The sequence below is a fragment of the Hippopotamus amphibius genome, chromosome 1, assembly GCF_030028045.1.
Source record: "Hippopotamus amphibius kiboko isolate mHipAmp2 chromosome 1, mHipAmp2.hap2, whole genome shotgun sequence".
NCBI lineage: Eukaryota > Metazoa > Chordata > Mammalia > Artiodactyla > Hippopotamidae > Hippopotamus > Hippopotamus amphibius.
Window position 1 is genome coordinate 38,751,212 of NC_080186.1, and position 16,346 is coordinate 38,767,557.

The following is a 16,346-nucleotide window of genomic DNA, read 5'->3' on the forward strand; positions in this document are numbered from 1 at the left end:
CTCCAGTGACCTAGGATCTGGGGTGGGGGGCGGGCGGGCGCCTAGTCCTGCCTGCAGGCAGTGGCAGGGGGAGATGCCCCTCCAGGAGGCATATGGTGGCATCGCAGCCCAGCACAGGGCTGCAGGGAGGTCTCCTCTGGCATCCGGTGCTCTGTACTAGGAAAGGTTCGGGTGGGATGGGAGGAGGACCTGTGTGCAGAAGCAGCAAGAGAGCAGCGCTGGGTGCAGAGAGGCTGGTGCAGGAGTGTAAGGGGCCTGGTGCTGGTCAGGGCCCAGGGTCAGGAGGACCAGTCCCCCTGTGGTCTCCAGGAGTGGCAGGGTTGAAGAAGCCCCTTCTTGCTCAGGGTGGCTGGCGACTGCAAGGGGCTGTCTTGTGGGGCATGCGCCACCGGCTGGTCCCTGCCTGGGGTCTGCCATCCTCTCCCAGCAGCCAAGCCTTGTGCCCTGCTGGTTCCTCCGAGACCCTCCTGCACAGCGGCCCACCCATGGTCTCTGAGGAGCCTGCAGGCCCTGAGTGTGAGGAAGGGCTGCCAGGGGGCTGATGACATGGCCAGGCTGGGCTTTTCTGAAATCTCATTTGGGGTGAAGAAATGGGTCCCCGAAGCCCTCGTGCCAGAGCAAGTCTGTAAGGCTTTCCTGCTCAGCACAGGATGGGCTCTGACTGTGTTACAGACCAGGGTTCTTGCCCTCCTTAATCAATAGAAATTGACCAGAGGCCAGACAAGAATTTCAGGCAAGGCTTTTGGGGGCCCCTGCTGAAGCAGGGGGGAACGAGAACAAATAGCAGTTTGCCTTGCTCGCATGCTCCCTGAGGTGGAGGGTGAGTTGTTCCTTGTTACGGGTGAGGTAGGGGTGTGTCCCAGGGTTTGGCTCTAGAGGTGGCTCAGGTGGTTTGCCTGTCCTTAGGTGGTGCTGTGTGTAGAGGGCATGCGCAGTGCCCTGCTTTTGCTCCAGACCCTCTGCTTTTGCTTGAGGCTCTTCAAAAGTGGCAGTTGGGTTTTTTGGTCTCTTTGTATCTTTTGTCCAGAATTGGCCCCAGCTGTGCATGCACACAATTATTTATAGTCCCATACAGTTTCTTTGTATTTTATTGCTGGAACAGAGGTGTGTCCAGGTGCAAGCACTGCAGCACTGCAGCAAAGGGTCTCAGGTCCCAGGGGACCTGAAGGAATGTGCCGATGAGCTTTCTTCTTTGAGGAGAAAAGGAGAGTCAGGAGTTGGAGAGATTATCCACATCGCAAATGTTGAGTCCAAATACTAAAAGCAGAGTTGTAAACGAGAGATAAATAGAAAGGCAAGAGCCTAAATGGATCCCTGATTGGAGTAAGTACAAAAGAAAGTTCAGTTCAGGGTGACGGCCCCAAACCCCCTCAGGTCTCCACATCTTGACTTTCATTTGCTAAAACCATAGAGCTGAAACACCGAATACTTGGAAAGTCATGAGAATTGTCTCCAAACACTTAAAAACTTGTCAAGGCTCCAGAATTCTGGGTCTGCCTCTCAGTGACTGAGACATCCTGGGTATGCCACCTGATCTAGCTGAACTGCCCTTTCCTCATTTGAAATTGAGGATAATAATAATAATACATACATATACTGGTTGCCAACTGGGTAGTACAGACCCAAGTATGTAATGGTGGCAAAAGGACTCTGAAAACTATAAATTTTTTAAAATTGAAGTATAGTTGACTTACAACATTATGTTTATTTCAGGTGTATAGCATAGTAATTTGATATTTTTATAGATAACACACCATACAAAGTTATTATAAAATATTGTCTCTATTCCTTGTGCTATATATAACATCCTTGTGACTTATTTATTTTATAACTAGTAGTTTTTACCTCTTAATTCCCTTCACCTATTTCCCTTCCTATCTCTCCCTTCATCTATTCCCTTCCCATCCCTCACTGCTCTGGCAACCACTAGTTTGTTCTCTGCACCTGCAAGTCTGTTTCTGTTTTATTATGTTTGTTCATTTGTTTTGCTTTTCAGATCCACATATAAGTAAAGTCATACAGTATTTGTTTTCCTCTGTCTTGACTCATCTCACTTTTAGCATAATACCCTCTAGGTCCATCCACATTGTTGCAAATGGCAAGATTTTATTCTTTTTTTTTTTATGGCTGAGTAATATATATATATATAGCACATCTTCTTTACCCATTCATCTATTGAGAGGCACTTTGGTTGTTTCCATATCTTGACTGTTGTAAACAGTGCTGCAATGAACATAGGGGTGCATATATTTTTTCTAATTCGTGTTTGTATTTTCTTCAGGTAAATAGCCAGGAGTGGAATTTCTGAATCCTATGATAGTTCTATTTTTAATTTTTTTAGGAATCTCCATACTGTTTTCCATAGTGGCAGCATCAATTTACATCCATCCCCACCAACAGTGCATGAGGGTCTCCTTTTATCCACATCTTTGCCAATACTTGTTATTTGTTGTCTTTTTGATGATAGTCATTCTGACAGGTGTGAGCTAATATCTCATTGTGGTTTTGATTTACATTTCCCTAATGATTAGTGACGCTGAGCATCTTTTCATGTGTCTGCAGGCCATCTGTATGTCTTCTTTGGAAAAATGCCTGTTCAGGTCCTCTGCCCATTTTTTAAAAATCAGATTTTTTTTTATATTGAGTTGTATGAGTTCTTTATATATTTTGGATATTAACCCCTTATTGGACATATCACTTGCAAAAGTCTTCTCCATTCAGTATGTTACCTTTTCATTTTGTTGATGGCTTTCTTCCCTGTGCAAAAGCTTTTTAGTTTGATGTAGTTTAATTTATTTATTTTTGCTTTTTTTCCTTTGCCTGAGGATACAGATCCCAAAAAAGAAAAAAAAAATATTGCTAAGACCAATGTCAAAGAGCATACTGCCTATAGTTTCCTTCTGGGAATTTTATGGTTTCTAGTCTTACATTTAAGTCTTTAATCCATTTTGAGTTAATTTTTGTATATGGTGTGAAAAAATACTATCTAGTTTCATTCTTTTACATGTAGCTCTCCATTAAAAATTACAAATTGTGAAAGAAATTTTGAGTTGTAGCAATGGGTGAATATTATAAAGGAGGAAGGTTTTTTTGTTCAATATTCTAAAACACGATTGTCAGTGATAGCTGCCTGAGGATGAAATGACTTGCCTCCTGAACTAATGGGTACCTCCATTACTAGACACAGCCATCTGCTTAAGGTTCTCCAGGATATTAAGGCAAAGGAAGGGCTCTCAGTTGGGACCAGAAACGGGCTCAGGGAGTCTACTGGTGTCATGAGATCATAGACAAACTCTTCAGTTGGTGCTTGGAGTATGTACATATTTCTGGAGAAGATTCACTATTTTATTCAGATTTGTAAAAAGATCAATGATTCACAAAAAAGTAAAGAATAAAAACATGACATTTGATATAACTTACAACTAACTCTGTTGGGTGTATTATCCTTTAAAGAAAAACTTTAAGATTAGCGTTTAAGAAATTGAACATTATTTTTTGCTTGTGTACCATCTCCCGGTTAAGAGGATGAAAAGAGAGAGGTACAGTATTTTGTTCAGGCCTATGTGACTGCTTCAAGATTCTTGCCCATCCCACCCATTCCTGACTTGGCACTGGATATTTATACATTTACCTTCATGGCCTGCTAAATGATGGCTCTTGATTACTAAACTCTAAATGCCGTGACACCCTCCATGGTCAGCACTATCCCTGATACCGCTTCTATTTTAACAGGACCTGTCCCAGCACATAAGCAATAGGCTGTTTGTGGCAGAGATGACTTGGTGTCGCTTCAACATCTTTTCTCCACTCCTACAGAAATAGTTTTAGCTGAGTACATGGTTGCCAGCAAAAGACCACATTTCGCAGTCTCCCCTTAGGCTAACAGAGAAAGTCAGTTATGGGCGGAGCTGTAAGCAGAAGTGATGTATACAACTTCCAGCTAATGTCTTCAAAAGGAAAGGTGCATGCCTTCCCATTCCCTCTTATCTCCTCGCACTTGCTCAAAGGCAGATGTGGTGGCAGGAGCTGGCAACTGTCTTAGGTCATTAACTGAAAGCCACGTGTTGGAGACGGAGAACAAGAAAACAGAAGGATCCTGGATGTCTGGATGGCCTTGTAGAGCAAACCACTCTATCAGCTCTGGACCACCTGCCTCCCTGAGACTTTGATGTGAGAGAGAAATAAATTTTTATCTGGTTTAGGTTCCTCTACTTGGGGATCTTTTTATTATAGTGGGCTGATATTGATGTGATCAGTGCTTTCTTTTCATTTACCATCTACACAGATGGTCAAGATTAGTTTACTTTTACTTGGCAGGGACAGTATTTGTTTCAGGGCTATTTAAACTGTCCTGCTACTTGCCATAATTTTGCTGCTACAAGGCACATGAGGAAAAGCAGGGGTAGCTTCCGTTACCATCTTTCAGGTTTCAACTTGTATGTCACCGTCTTAATGAAGTTTTTCTAGACAACCCCATCTAAAGTAAGTTTCCCTTAAAGACAAATACCATATGATATCACTTATACACGGAATCCTAAATATGGCACAAATGAACCTATCTACACAACAGAAACAGACTCACAGACATAGAGATCAGACTTGTGGTTGCCAAAGGGGAGGTGGAGGAAGAGGGATGGACTGGAAGTTTGGGGTTGGCAGATGCGAACTATGACATTTAGAGTGGATGAACAACAAGGTCCTACTGTGTAGCACAGGGAACTCTATCCAATCTCCTGGGAGAAACCATAAAAAAGAATGTATATATTGTAAAACTGTACAGCAGAGATTGAAACAACATTGTAAATCAAATATACTTCGATAAAAGAAAACAAAATAAGTTCTTCTTGGTTACTGTCTAGGTCAGCCCATTCATTTCCTTCATGGCACTTAGTATAATTTGTAATTAGCTGTTCATTATTCATCTTCCACTTTAGAACAGAAGCTCCATGAAGTCAGGGACCATGTCTATTAATCCACTGAGTCTCTATTAATGTGTATCAAAATATTTAACATGTAGCTGGCACTTAAATATCAAATAAGGGGTGAATCTCAAAATCATTAAGAAATTCCCATTCAGGCTTCACAAGAGTTGTTAGCACCAGGAAAGTATGTAGACTATCTTGATAATATTCCAAATGAGGGCTTTCTTATCCCAGACTGAAAACCCAGAGACCATAAAGAAAGTTTATATATCTCACTTCATGAAAATTTAGAAGTCCCATATGGTAACAGACATCGTAAACACAGTTTTCAAAAAGTACAAGAATGGGGAAAAATTATGAAGAAAAGTTATGATCAAAGATTATTATCCACAATATACAAAGAACTCATATGAATCAGTAAGAAAAAGACAGATAACTTCAAGAAAAATAAACATAGATGACATGCAAATCACAGAGAAAAAACCAAAGATAAACACAAATGGCTAATAAGCATGTTTTGAAATCTAAAAGTAACTTAAGTATCCAAAAATAAGAAAATAGTTAAATAAATTATAGTATATCAACATTACAGAATTCCATGAAGCCATGATTAGCAATGAGATGTATTTTTATTAAGTGGAAAAAGCAAGAACAATATGGATATGATCCCATAGATAAGAATATGTAATACATATGCGTATATGAAATGTACAGGAAAAAAAGTCTGAAAGAACACACAACAAACTATTCTGCTTTTAGGAATAGCAGGAGGATTGGGCAGGGAGGTGTGGGCTATGTGAAGTGGGATTTTTACTTCTTACTCTATATGCTCTTCTAGTGTTGTAAATCTTTTACAATGAGCATACATTCATCTACTACTAGCATAATTATGAAAAAAAATTAAAACAACAGAAACTATATGGAAGCCATCTAGCAAATTCTTGATATTCGGCATTAGTAATAGCCGGAATCAAACAGAAAACATCTGAAAATCTCCCAGTCATACAGAAACAGATCTAGGTGCAACCCTATGTCACCTAGAAATGTTTTTGAATAATGGGAAACTCTACAAAGACCCTCTCCCATCTACCCTTAACCCTACCACCATACTTTGATTCCTCTCCATTTTCTTGGACCATTAGCTGTGATTTAACTTTAAAACAAAATATATATAATCCTCATATCCTGGGCTCTAACGTTAGGGGAGTTTCTTCAGGTACAAGTAGACCCCATTCTTGGGTTTGAGGAAACAATGGGGTGTGGAGACAAGGGGCCTGGAGGGGTCTGGAGTCACCTTGAAGTGGAGCAGAATCAAGGCAATGGCCACCTTTAACTCAGCCATGGCAAAATGCTGCCCAATGCAATTCCTGCAGATACCAAGGGAAAGAAAGAGAGACTTGAAGAACTAATGTTTCTTCTGACTCCTTAATAAGATACTAGAATAACAAGTCTGATGCTCACAATAAGGCAAAATTTTCACACTAAATTTCATACCAACTTTTGGACTATGGACTTACATTATGCCCTGCAAGAATGTGAGCTGGGAGGTTCAAGGTGACGCCCTCCCTAAACAAGGTGGCACTTAGAGCTGCTCACAGAAGTGTTTTTCCTGTAAAACATGGTGTCTGTAGTTGATAACACTGTACTGTAGAAACGAAATTTGCTAAGAAAGTAGAACTTAAATTTCTCACACACGATGTGTTAATGAACTAGATGGGGAGGAATCTTTTCACAAATAATCATGATGCACACTTCAAGTATCTTACAATTTAAGATTTTAGTATCAATAAAAATATGAAATAAAAGATGAAATAAATTTTTAAAAAGAATTGTCTCTCCTTCATTGGGAGTAAACTTGCATTGAGCCCATGAGCAATAGCTTGCCTCATTAGTTAGATTTCTGAGGCATGGCTGTACAGGATGCTGCGGAGAAGGGTGTTGTCCTGTACGAAACTAAATGGCCCTTTCAGGGGCTCAGACAGACACCACGATCTACCTCATGTCAGCTGAGAAGATACAGTTTTCATAAAGAATTTATAGAGCTGAGGGGCTGAAGGGAGAGAGCTGTTCCCAAGTAAACATTTTTGTGTATTTTTAACAACTTCAAATTGTCCTCACCTTGGTCCAGCTGAGAATGGTAAGTAGGCATGGGAGTGCCTCTTATCATTATTTTCCTGAGAGAACCTCAAGGGGTCAAAGACCTGAAATGAGAGAGCAACCCCCCCCCACCCCCAAAACACCATTAACACATTTCTGAAGCTACTACTTAGCACTGATCCACAGAAATATACCGTTGAGCCACATATGTAATTTCAAATGTTCTGGTGGCCACATTTCTAAAAGGGGAACTTATTTAGTAGAACTTATTTAACAGAAAATATGACCATTCCAACATGGATTCCATACACATAATTATTAAGAAAATATTTCACATTTTTGTGTCCTACAGCTTCAAAATTTTACTTTTCTAGCACATCTCAATTCTGACCAGCCACATTTCAAGTGCTCCATAGCCGCTTGTGGTTAATGGCTACCACCCTGGACAGCACAACTCCAGACCTGCAGACCTTGTCTGGCCTCCCAATTGATTAGTGTGCTACCCAAATTGGGTAAGGGGAAAGCAGAAATACCATGGCTGGTGGTATTATTTTCACTTTGGAGGTAGGAGTGCACCTACTTGGAAGTCAAGCCAAAATGACCTATGTGATCAGTTGTCCAACCTCCCATTACACATAACAGATTTGAAACTAGCAGCATATGGAAAAAGAAGTATCTGCACACGTTGTGTTTACAGTTTCAAGGAACTCAGCTAAGCTACACATCTTTTTGCCTCTCCAGATCCTCTCTCCTCCCTTTGCCACCTTGCTGTGGTCTCCAAACTGACCCATGGGGTTTCCTGTTGGGTTTGGCCAATAAAAGGCATCGATAGGAAATCTGGAGAGTGGGAGAAGAGTTCAGTGTATTTATTCCCTGGGCTCCTTTCAGCCAGGCTGCCTTAGGTTAACTGCATGCTCTACTGATGGCCACCATTCCTCTCTGATGGCCTTTCTCAGCAGCCATCTGTCTCCAGGTTTTCGAACCCTCTCTCTCGTGTCCACCAGGCTTAGAAGTGGTAAGCACTTCAGCAGTTATTCGCTCCATTTTGCTTTTCCTAAACCCTACTCAGAGGGTTCCTTTATAAAACTCTCCTCAAATAGCCCAATTTGAGTGTGTCATTGATAGCCTGCCAGAATCCTTATTGTTACATCCAGCAAAGGAGAATCTGAGTTGCCCGAATGACCGTTGATAGTCTACACTCTTGCAGATATCTGGGTAAGTGCTTGGTAGAGTTCATTAAGTAAATGACTGAAATACAGACTGTGGCAATTTACAGCAGCTTGTGTGCCATTATGCCAATCTGTTCATCCTAAGCAAGAGAGAGAAGGAAAAGGGGAAGAGAACAGTTGTTCTTTAGTGGAAAAATTTTACATTTTTGGTTATGTTTATTCTTGTTTTGTTGTGTCATTTGCCACTTCCATGCACAGCTAACGAAAGGTAAATTGCACAGCATTAGTTCTTTGAAGTATTTATGTGTAAGACTGTCATACCTTTGGATTTTCCCAGATGGCAGGGTTGCGGTGGAGACCCCAAATACTGAGAACCACACTCATTCCTGAAAAAGGAAGGAAATAAAAGAGATTGCAAGAGAAAGACCAAGTTATGAGCTCCTGCTATACTGCTCTTCAGTAACATTTTTCTTCTTGAAGGGAAAGAGCTAACTCCTGGCACAGCTCTGTGAGCTGTAGCTGATGCTAGTGGTGAAGATGGGGTTTGGTGGCACCTTAGTTTTCAAATCAAAGATCTATTTAATACCTGATTCTATCTTAAGGAGCTATTGGTATCATGTCAAAATGATAGCCTATGCTTATGTTGTCTGCCACCTCTGGAAATTACTTATATATCTACTAACAGACTATAAAGTACCCAGACGCAACAGCTTGGGTACATTTAAAAACAGGATTGTACTTCCATCGCGCAGATCCAATGACCAGTTTCTGTTGGTGCTCTTCATACGCTGAAGGTAGGGAATTTTGGCAAATATTCATGTGGTATGGGGATTTTTAAAAAGATAGAAGGAAGAAATGAAAATAAAAAGACAAAAATAAAGGAAAAAATCACAGAGGTGAGATAACCTCAGGATTATTTGGTTACCAGAAATAATTTTGTAAAGTAACTCTGAATCTGTCAACAAAGTGACAGTAAGTGACAGGCTATTGGTATTGCTACAAACAATCCCATTGTCTTGTTCCTAAGGGCAAGAGCTAATAGAACACTGAGCAGATAAGTGGAGGGTGTCTCACGTAATCTCTCTGCCTCCCTCTTGCCCTCTCAGATACTTGTGTTGTTCTGAAGAGCACTGGGGGTGGGACCTCTGAGCAGGTTCTAGCTCTGCTCATCTGCACTTTGGTGTCCTCCAGTAGGTTTTTGGCTACACCCAAAGTGTCTGAAAGTGCTTTGTAAACTGCAAAGCATATATAAGCATCTGCTAAGATCACGTTCCAAGGGGGGGAAAAATGAGGTAATCTATTTGAAGGTTCTATGTAAACTTTCAAGTGCTCCATACTTATTAGGGTAGTATCATGGTGGTGATGGAGACAAAGGCCCGCCTTGGGTCTGCTAGATAAAGATAATGGTGTTCATCTCCCAAGAAGTCTTGCCTGGTCTCAAACTCAGCCAAACCAGGATTATCTTAGAAATGATGTCCCATAATGGAAGAAACCCTTGAGTTGGGATTCTGGTGATATAGGTTCTGTTCATAGCTTTGCTTCAAATGACTCTGTGCCTTCAGGAAAGTCTCTGAAACCCATATCTGGTCAAGGCATTACCCACCATCATAAACCCTAAGCCAGCTGTCCTTAGGATTGCCTTTTGACTCCTCTGAGAGTTAAGAAACTCTCTGGTCTTTGTCACTGAGGTCCCCAGGATCCCTCAGTCTCTAAAAACTGCTTAGGAAAAGAATGCTAAGACCTGCAGGCAAGGAGCGTCCATCTGGGAAGGTAATGGGCTTGCTGAGTTCTCTGGAAAAGGATAGGACTGGAGGTGCCAAGCGGAGTGACTCCTTAATGCACATTGTGGTGTATGACATCTCACCCAGCTGGTCCCTGTGAGGACAAGAGAGGGAGCAAGAAGAACTCAGACTCCACATCGAGTTTGTAAATACTGATACATTTTTCCATTTGATGTTTGTTCCTGGTAAAAGCTATTTTACCAATTGGTTTATGTAAAATGGGACTCTTTCTCCCTCAGGATCAGCTGAGGTCCCAGAGGAAGAGGAACCAAACAAGTACCAAATATCATCACCATGGAGTGTGGAAAAAAGGGAACCCTCCCACACTGTTGGTGGGAATGTAAACTGGTGTAGCCACCGTGGAAAACAGTATGGAGGGTTCTCAAAAAACTAAAAGTAGAGTTTCCATATGATCCTGCCATCCTACTCCTGGATATTATTTCTGGAGATAACTCTAATTTGAAAAGATACATGCACCCCAAAGTTCATTGCAGCACTATTTACAAGAGCCAAGATATGGAGGCAACCTAAATGTCCATTGACAGATGAATGGATAAAGAAAGTGGTACATATATACAATGGAACATTACTCAGACATAAAAAGGAATAAAACTGGTTCATTTGTAGAGATGTGGATGGAGTTATACTCTGGCATACAGAGCAAGATAAGTCAGAAAGAAAAAAACATATATCGTATATTAACACATATATGTGGAATCTAGAAAAATGGTACAGATGAACCTATTTGCAGGGCAGGTATAGAGATGCAGATGTAGAAAATGGACGTGTGGACACAATGGGGGAGGGGTGGGTGGGACAAATTGGGAGATTAATATTGACATATATACACTACCATGTGTAAAATAGATAGCTAGTGGGAACCTTCTATATAGCACAGGGAACTCAGCTCAGTGATGACCTAGATGGGTGGGAAGGGGGGTGGGGTGGGAGGGAGCCCCAAGAGGGAGAGGATATATGTATACATGTAGCTGATTCACTTCATTGTACAGCAGAAACTAACAACACTGTAAAGCAACTATATTCCAATAAAAAAATCACAATGAGAAATATTTTAAAATGTAACTATAGACCACATTTTATTCTCTATAATATTGGTGCTGTTTCTTCGTTAAAATAAATGGTAGTTAACAGATCCTCTGGACTTTGTTTTCTCATCTGGCAAAGATTTCTTTACAGTGTTCACATTTCACATAGGCCAAACAAAAACAAGAGGGTCAATATTTGAGTTGTATATATATTTACCCTAATCAAATTATATATATATATATATCTACCCTAATTAAGGTTAAAATGTTATGATGTGATATACAGCGTTTGTTTCTAAACTCAACAAATGAATAAAAACAATACTTAACACTGCATCTTGTGGTATACAGATTAGATCTTTAATTTATGGTTGGAAATGACTCTTTCATTACAAAAAGTGAGATCTCTACTCTACCTATATAAATTCAAATTTTTCTTTACAAGTGTTCTAACAGACCTGACTTTTGCATTTGAAACATGGTGTTTTCCCCCTAGTCACTGGGCTGGGTTGTCATTTCTATCTTTCTTTGACCAGTAAAACAATGATATTTGAAATATCTAGCTAGGATGAAGAGAGTGGCTTGTATCAAGGACCTGTGTTTTCCTTGCAAATATCATGTCTGAGGGGCAAATCTATAACCTGGGCTTCACTAACAGCAAGAGATGCTCAGAGTCTAGCCAAATGGAGTTGATGTTTTCCACCTGGCTAACTCCTACCCATCCTATAAGAGGAAGCTTAAGTGTCAATCTCCCAGGATTCTTCTTGAGCCCCTCATGCCAATTTAGGTGCTGGTCTAATCTAAATCTCTGTGGTCACAAGTGCATATCTCTCTCATCACCGTCACCATGTTATACTGCAATCAACTGTAAGGGGACCAGTCTTCTGTATTAGAGTATGACCTTGTTGAGGGCAGAACCTACACCAAATCTTGCACCTTTTTAAGTGCCTCAGTACTTAAATATACTCAGCCCATATTTGCTAACCTCAAGTACAGTGTGTGTCATTTATTACTATGTTCTAAGTCCAAAGCTGATCCTGAGATGGGAGAGAATGTCTACAGTGAGGCTTAAAACTACAGATGCGCACTCAGATCTCTCTGAAGTGGAGCTCCACTTGAGCCCTACCATTCAAGCTATGAGTGCAAATATAGGGATCATGTCCCCATTTCCAATGTACCTGAGTGAAAGAAAGAAATAGGACATTTTACACACCACTGACTAGAAAAACAATGAAATAGATAACTTATGGATGAGTGAGCGCAAAAGACAAAGGGATAAGGAGAAAAAGAGAAGAATTGTTGCCTGCCTCTTCTGCGTACGTGTATGTACGTGTGTGTATATATATATATCCTGAAACACTATGGTCACCAAGAGGAGAGAATAAAGCAAAATCCCAGGAGGAAAACTAGGATGAACTGTTTAGAGATGCAGTTCTTACCAGGTGATGGAAGACCCATCCCCCAGGATGCCCCTGATCTCCTCCCGGCATCTCTCCTGATGCTCAGGGTACAGAGCCAGGTGGTAGAGGAGCCAGCAAATGCCTCCTGTCACAGATTCATGCCCTGCCAACATGAAAGTATTCACCTCAGACCGTAGGTCAGTATCTGAGAAGCTGTCGCCATTTCCAGCCTAGAAAGAACAGTAGAGATATTTTTATGCAATGTCAGTTTACAGATGTTTGGAGCCCCAATCGAAATCATGGTTTTAGGGGGAAAATTGAGTATCAAATAAGAGTTTTAATTTTTTTTTCATTTCCACAAATATATACTATGAGCCACACTTTGCCCAGAGCATAAAGGAGAACCAAAGATAGATAAGAAAAGCAGGCCCTGCAAAGAGTTCCTGCAATCATTCTGCCAGATTTATCCAGACTTTCCAGCACCTCCTCCTCATCATCTTATCAGCTTGCTCTATGATTCATTTTCCTGTGTTTCCCTGAACTATCATGTATCTTTATGATAATCACCAAATCCTGTTGAATCAGTGAAAACTTTAATCTTATCTGACTCTCTCTAGTAACAGAGTTGCAGTATTCAGTTTTTATCTCAAACTGTACAGCACCAACTACCAATTCAAAAGAACTGTTAAGCTTAGTTGATCTATTTTCCCTCCTCCCCACTCATCCAACTACCCACACAATCAACTAGATACACACACAGGCTCAAAATTTGAAAGATTTACCTGAGCAGAAAGGACAATATCCAGAAAATCCCGGTACTTCCTCTTCTGAGTGTTAATCTGTTTATTCTCATCCTTGAGGGAATTCTTTCTATCCTGGATTATCTTTTCTGGGGTAGAATAAAAATTCCCCATTACCAAAGTGACAGCAAAGTCAATCAAAGTAAAATAAATTACAGAAAAAGCCATGGCCCATGAATAGTTTCAAATCTTGCCTAATTTCCTGAGGTCAAAGTGGGTACATTATATTTAAATAGATTTAATTTATGCAGATGTATATTTTCCCATCAAATGACAACTTTTGGTCAAAGTTCCAGAGACAAACACAACTGACCAAAAATATACTTTATATAACTAAGTAGGCAATATAATTAAAACAATTTCAAATTCAGGTGCAAGTGACCAATTATTCTCTTCTTCCTCAATCTAAACTCTCATTTTCATGGAAAAGGTATCACATGAAATGGAATGAAAAGAAAGACAAACAAAGAAATGCCAACATATGTATAACTGAAGGGGTTAAAAGAAAAAAAATATGGAACAGAATATTTAAAATTATAATCCAAGAAAACTTTCTGGAAATAAGAGAAAAATTAAATCTACATATTAAAAGGCTCATACTATGCTTGGAAAAATTGGAAGAGAATAACCAATTCTGATATATATCCTAATAAAACTACTTGATATTAAAGACAGAGGAAAGGAAATCCTCAGAGATTCCAGGCAAAGGTACCAAATGACTTTTAAGTATGACAAATTAAGCTAGCATCATACTTCTCAAGAACAATAAAGAAATCAAGGCAAGATTAGAGCATTTAAAAAAAAAACTCAAGGAAATAGTGTGAGACAAGTATTTTATATCCAGCAAAATTGTCTTTCAAATATCAAGTCTACCAAAAAACAGTTATAAATTTGCATGAACTCAGAAAATGCTGTGCTATGAGCCCATCCTGAGAAATCTATAATGGATGAGCTTCATCCAACCAAGAAAGTACTGGGAAAACTTTATTAAAAGAACTGAGGTGGGGGGCTTCCCTGGTGGTGCAGTAGTTAAGACTCTGTGCTCCCAATGCAGGGGACCGGGTTCAATCCCTGGTCAGGGAACTAGATCCCACATGCATGCTGCAATGAAGAGTTCACATGCCATAACTAAGGAGCCTGCATGCCACAACTAAGGAGCTTGTGAGAAACAACTAAGAAGTCCTTGAGCTGCAACTAAGGAGCCCACCTGCAGCAACTAAGACCCAGCACAGCCAGATAAATAAATATTTTTAAAAATAAATAAATAAAAATAATTGAGGTGGGCATTTCATAGATTTAATTCTAGATCTCAGAATAAAATAAGGATAGAGATGTGGGCAGAAGAACACATAAACATTAAAAGGAAAAAAATGCTACTAAAAATAGCATTACTGTGTAGGCAGTAAGTGAAAATCAGTGGATATCATTAAAAACTGATAAATTATCAAGTAACCAGTCACAAAAGGGCAAATACTGTATGGTTCCACATATATAAGGTACTTGGAGTATCTAGTCAAACTCATACAGACAGGAAGTAGAATGGTAGTGGCAAGGGGCTAAGGAGAGAGTGGAATGAGGAGCTATTATTTAATGGATACAAAGTTTCATTGTTGCAAGATAAAAAGAGTTCTGGAGATGGAAGCTGGTGATGGTTACACAACAATGTGAATATACTTGATAGCACTGAACTGTACAGTTAAAAAAGGTTAAGACAGTAAATATTATGCTATGTGTATTTTATTACAGTAAAAAATATTGACAAATCAGATAGCAAAATTTAAATAAGGAAAAGTGGAATTAAGGATCTATGAAAGGAATAAATACAACTGCAGCCATAGAACAAAAATATAAACTTCTTAAATATCAAAAGATATTATATTAAAAGAAAGACAAGTACCATATGATATCACTTATATGTGGAATCGAAAATATGACACAAATGAACTTATTTACAGAACAGAAACAGACTCACAAACATAGAAAACAAATATGTTTATCAACTGGAAAAGGGTTTGGGAGAGGGATAAATTAGGAGTTTGGAATTAGCAGATAAAAGGAAAAAATATTATATTCAAGAAAAGCAAAGAAAACATACCACATAGAGAAAGAAACAGTGTATGCTGGGTTGAACAATGTTCTCACCAAATTCATGTCCACCCAGAGCTGGCACAAGTAGCCTTATTTGGAAATAGGGTCTTCACAGATGTGATCACCTGCTAGGCTACAAAACAAGTTTCCATAGATCTAAGAAGACTGAAATCATATCAAGCATATTTTCTGACCACAACAAACTATAAATCAACTACAGGAAGAAAACTGGAAAAAAACATAAGCAAATGGAGTCTAAACAACATACTACTAACCAATCAAAGGATCAATGAAGAAATCAAAGAGGAAATAAAAAATATATTGAGATAAATGAGAATGGAAACATAACTTCCCAAAATCTATGGGATGCAGCAAATGCAGTTCTAAGAGGGAAATTCATAGTGATATAGGCCTGTCTCAAGAAGAAAGAAAAATCTCAAATAACCAACCTAAATGTACATTTAAAGAAACTAGAAAAAGAAGAACAAGAAAAGCCCAAAATTAGTAAAAGAAAGAAAATAATAAAGATTAAAGAGGAAATACATGAAATAGAGACTAAAAAGAATGTAGAAAAGATCAATGAAATTGAGTTGGTTCTTTGAAAAGAAAAACAAAATTGACAAGCCTTTAGCCATACCACCAAGAAAAAAAGAGAGAGCCACTAAAAAAAATCAGAAATGAAAGAGGGGAAATTATAACAAACACCACAGAAATATAAAGTATCATGAGAGAATAATAGTAACAATTACATGCCAACAAAATAGACCTAGAAGATATGGATAAATTCCTAGAAACATACAATCTTTCCAGACTGAATCATGAAGAAACAGAAAAATCCAAATAGTCAGATTGCTAGTAACAACATTGAATCAGTAATCAAACAACTCTCACAAAACAAAGTCCAGGTCCAGATGGCTTCACAGGTAAATTCTACCAAACATTTAAAGAAGAGTTAATACTTATCCTTCTCAAATTATTCCAAAAAATTGAAGAGGAAGGAACACTTCCAAACTATTTTACAAAGCAAACATTACCCTGATACC

At 39.3% G+C, this 16,346-nt stretch overlaps 1 protein-coding gene across 1 annotated transcript in view; it reads right to left on the reverse strand.

The window, feature by feature from the left end:
* Positions 1-6,071: 6,071 nt before the first annotated feature.
* LOC130837233 (cytochrome P450 4X1) overlaps positions 6,072-16,346 on the reverse strand; it is a 47,944-nt gene continuing 37,669 nt past the window's right edge. Inside the window, exons 7-12 of the mRNA XM_057710048.1 lie at positions 13,198-13,304; positions 12,455-12,645; positions 9,930-10,063; positions 8,510-8,574; positions 7,041-7,123; positions 6,072-6,289 (exon numbers count right to left, since the gene is read on the reverse strand). Coding sequence (XP_057566031.1) covers positions 6,121-6,289; positions 7,041-7,123; positions 8,510-8,574; positions 9,930-10,063; positions 12,455-12,645; positions 13,198-13,304 — 749 coding nt within the window. The 3' untranslated portion in view covers positions 6,072-6,120. The remainder of the gene's footprint in view (positions 6,290-7,040; positions 7,124-8,509; positions 8,575-9,929; positions 10,064-12,454; positions 12,646-13,197; positions 13,305-16,346) is intronic.